At 35.9% G+C, this 3,400-nt stretch overlaps 1 protein-coding gene and 1 pseudogene across 1 annotated transcript; one reads left to right on the forward strand and one right to left on the reverse strand.

Annotated features, from left to right (window-relative positions):
- Positions 7-976, forward strand: LOC107610825 (AAA-ATPase At3g50940-like). Its single transcript, XM_021109203.1, has 2 exons — positions 7-258; positions 483-976. Exons 1-2 carry the CDS (start codon positions 46-48, stop codon positions 864-866), a joined length of 597 nt encoding a protein of 198 aa, XP_020964862.1. The 5' UTR covers positions 7-45; the 3' UTR covers positions 867-976.
- Positions 1,179-3,121, reverse strand: LOC107610826 (annotated as a pseudogene).

Raw genomic sequence — 3,400 nt, forward strand, 5'->3', positions numbered from 1 at the left:
CTTTATGGTCCTCCGGGGACTGGCAAATCGAGTCTCATTGCCGCCATGGCGAATTATCTTAATTATGACATCTATGACTTAGATCTCACTGCTGTTAGTACTAATAAGGACTTGAAGAATCTGATCCTTGGCATGTCCAACCGTTCCATACTTGTAATGGAGGATATTGATTGCACTATAAAGCTTCCCAACAGAGAAGAAGAAAAAGAAGATAATAATAATAATAATAAGGAAGCAGATAAAAGTGAAGATAGCAAGGTTTGTCTCATTGATTTGTTGCATTTTATGATTCATTAAAATCGACATGATTTAGGAGTTAATTACATAGATCATACATGAATTGAATTTAGATATGTCTTAATTAGTGATGGAAGCGAGGCAAGCTGAGACGAACTTGACTAGGGTTGGCCACGACTTGACTCATTAACAAACGATCAATTTTAAAGTTCAAGGTCGACTCTTTTCCTTCTCTTTTCGAACAGGTGACACTTTCAGGGCTGTTGAATGCAATAGATGGTCTATGGTCATGCTGCGGTGAGGAAAGAATCATAGTATTGACAACAAATCACAAAGAGAAGCTTGATCCTGCTCTTATAAGAGCTGGAAGAATGGACATGCACATTCACTTGTCATACTGTACCTTTTCTGCCTTTCAGCAATTGGCATTCAACTACCTTGGCATCTCACAACACAAACTTTTTGAAGAGATTCAAGGGCTGCTAGGAAAAGTCCAGGTTACCCCTGCAGAAATCTCAGGAGAGCTAACAAAGAACATCAATTCCAAAGAACCCTTACAAGAACTTGTGAGATTCTTGCACAGCAAGGATATGGTGCAAGAACCACAAGAAATTTCCGTATGTTCTTGAAGCACATTTAATACGTACTTTAGAAATATGCACAACTATCATTTTAATGGAGAATTTCTCTTTACTTTTATGGATTTATTATTTCATATTTGGAAGATCTTTGTATCAGATAAGCCTCAATAATTTTTTAAAGCTTCTATTTCTTTTTCCATAATGGTAAGTTAACGGAATTCATTCACAGGATTTGCTTCTCTTTGCAGTTATTGGTTCTCGGTTACAGGAACTGAGTTGTTATTGCCTCTAGTTATCATATGAATCCTCATAAAAAAAGCTGGAGAAGTTAATCAGAAATTGATATTTAAAGGACTAAAAAGTTGTTTATTCTTGTAAAAAGTTTATGTAGAATTGACAATTGATATCAAGTCTTAGATTCAACAATAAAGCATTATCCTAGTAGGTGAAGTCGGTTATATAGATCAAACAATACCATTGCGTCCTAACATGGATCATATCTTGAATAACGACCTCACTTGACCAGCTCCTAACAGAGTCCTTTTAGGAATTCCTCGACCTCTAACCACTGATCTGTGTTTACATTTGATCTACTATCTTAATTGAATGCTCTACTAGTCTTTTCCTCACATCGTCTAAATCACCTAAGATGAGATTAAATCATTTTTTCAAGTCATGTACTTATATCATTTGACAAAGTGGCGAGCCCATATCGATAACAGAAATCAAATTTGGGTGCTTGTTAGATACAAGGTTGGTTTTTACTATGTCAATCATTTTGACCTTGTTTCTAAATAGATCCAACAATAAGTATTTTTCATCTACACAATCATGATCAAGTTTGGCTATTGCAAAATTTTCTTGCTATGAAGGAACTTAACAAGGTCTTGAAGGGAGTCACTGGAACTTCTTGTCTTTGTTAGCTCTCCTGCAATCTCTGCTGGAGTAACCTGCACTTCTCCCAAGAGCCTTTCAATCTCTTGAAAGAGATTGTGATCTGAGATTCCAAAGTAGTTGAATACCAATTATTGAAAAGCAGAAAAGGTGCAATAGGACAAGTGAATGTGCATGTCCATTCTTCCAGGCCTTAGAAGAGCAGGATCAAGCCTCTCTTTGTGATTCGTCGTGAACACAATAATTCGTTCCTCGCCACAGCTTGACCATAGACCATCTATTGCATTGAATAGTCCTGAAAGTGTCACCTGTTCAAAAATCAATAGAAAAGATTAAAGTTATCAACTTCTTTCAGTTATCATGAACTGAAGGTTTTGATGGACTTAACTTTAGAAGTTGAATGATGCAATGAAAACAAAATCTCAAACCTTAGGCTCTTGCTTTCTGTGTGCTTCTTTATCTCCCTCTCTGTTTTCCAACTCTATAGTACAATCAATATCCTCTATGACAAGTATGGAACGGTTAGACATGCCAAGAACCAAATCCTTCAAGTTCATATTGTTATATATACCAGTGAGATCTAAATCATAGATATCATAGTTGAGATAATTCGCCATGGCCGCGATAAGGCTTGACTTGCCGGTCCCAGGAAGACCATACAGAAGCCATTATCTCCTTCTTGAGCTCGGCTTCAATCGTGAGAGTCTTGAAAGTCATTGGATGGCCAAATTTAAAAGCGTCGCCATTCCAATTTCTATGCTCACCTGTGTGTAGCTTGACAGCCAAGTTACCTTCTTTGATGGCTTTTCCTCTGTCCAACACATAAGGCAAGTAAGAATTCAAGATCTTTTCTTTGTGTTTCTTGTGAAAGCTTAACTCATAGGATCTTACTTCAGATCTCAAAGACGCATTTATATAGCTCCGATTTCCATATCCATTGCCAGAAGATTCAACAAATTCACAACAAACTCTCCATCTAACCTTGATCCCTTCGAATTCATCGCAGACTTCTTGGTTTTTATCTACGAAAAATAAGAGTTTCTTATGGTCTTTGGATTTGCCTGCTTTAACTTTTAGAGCTGAGAGAGTGCCTTTGCTGCCCAAATAGGCCTCTGCAGCTTCATACGCTTGGTTCCTTGTGACCCCATGAAATTCTTCAATGACAATGGTGAATTGGGAAGAGAAGTGAAGTCTAATACCATGAATTTGTGAGGAGAAAAAGTCTAGGATTTCATGAGGAATGAAATCATGGGCAATGCTTCTAATTAGCATAGCCGTGGCTGCAATGGATGCCACTGTTGATATCATTTTTCCTTTGTGGTAATTATTGGACATTTTTTCTAAGGAATCTTAATATGCTTATTATAATAGCTTAGGAGTTTAGGACTAACAAATAGTGATAGGGATGATGATTTGTGTATTATTTTCACTTTTGAGTTTTTGTTGAGATAACTTCTACAAAGAATGAAAATTCAACGTTTCCTTGCATACCAAGTATATATGAAGACTTTTCTCATTTGAACCTTGTAAAAGAAAAAAAAAAATTAAAGTGCTGATTTAATTCTTAGAGTTTGGGCTAATTTCTAATTTCGTCTTTTAATATTTTGAAATATTCTACTTTTATCTCAACTGTCGTATTTTGTTATATTTTAATTCTTTATTTTTTAAAAAAAATATATTTTCTTGTG

The sequence above is a fragment of the Arachis ipaensis genome, chromosome B08, assembly GCF_000816755.2.
Source record: "Arachis ipaensis cultivar K30076 chromosome B08, Araip1.1, whole genome shotgun sequence".
Classification (NCBI taxonomy): Eukaryota; Viridiplantae; Streptophyta; class Magnoliopsida; order Fabales; family Fabaceae; genus Arachis; species Arachis ipaensis.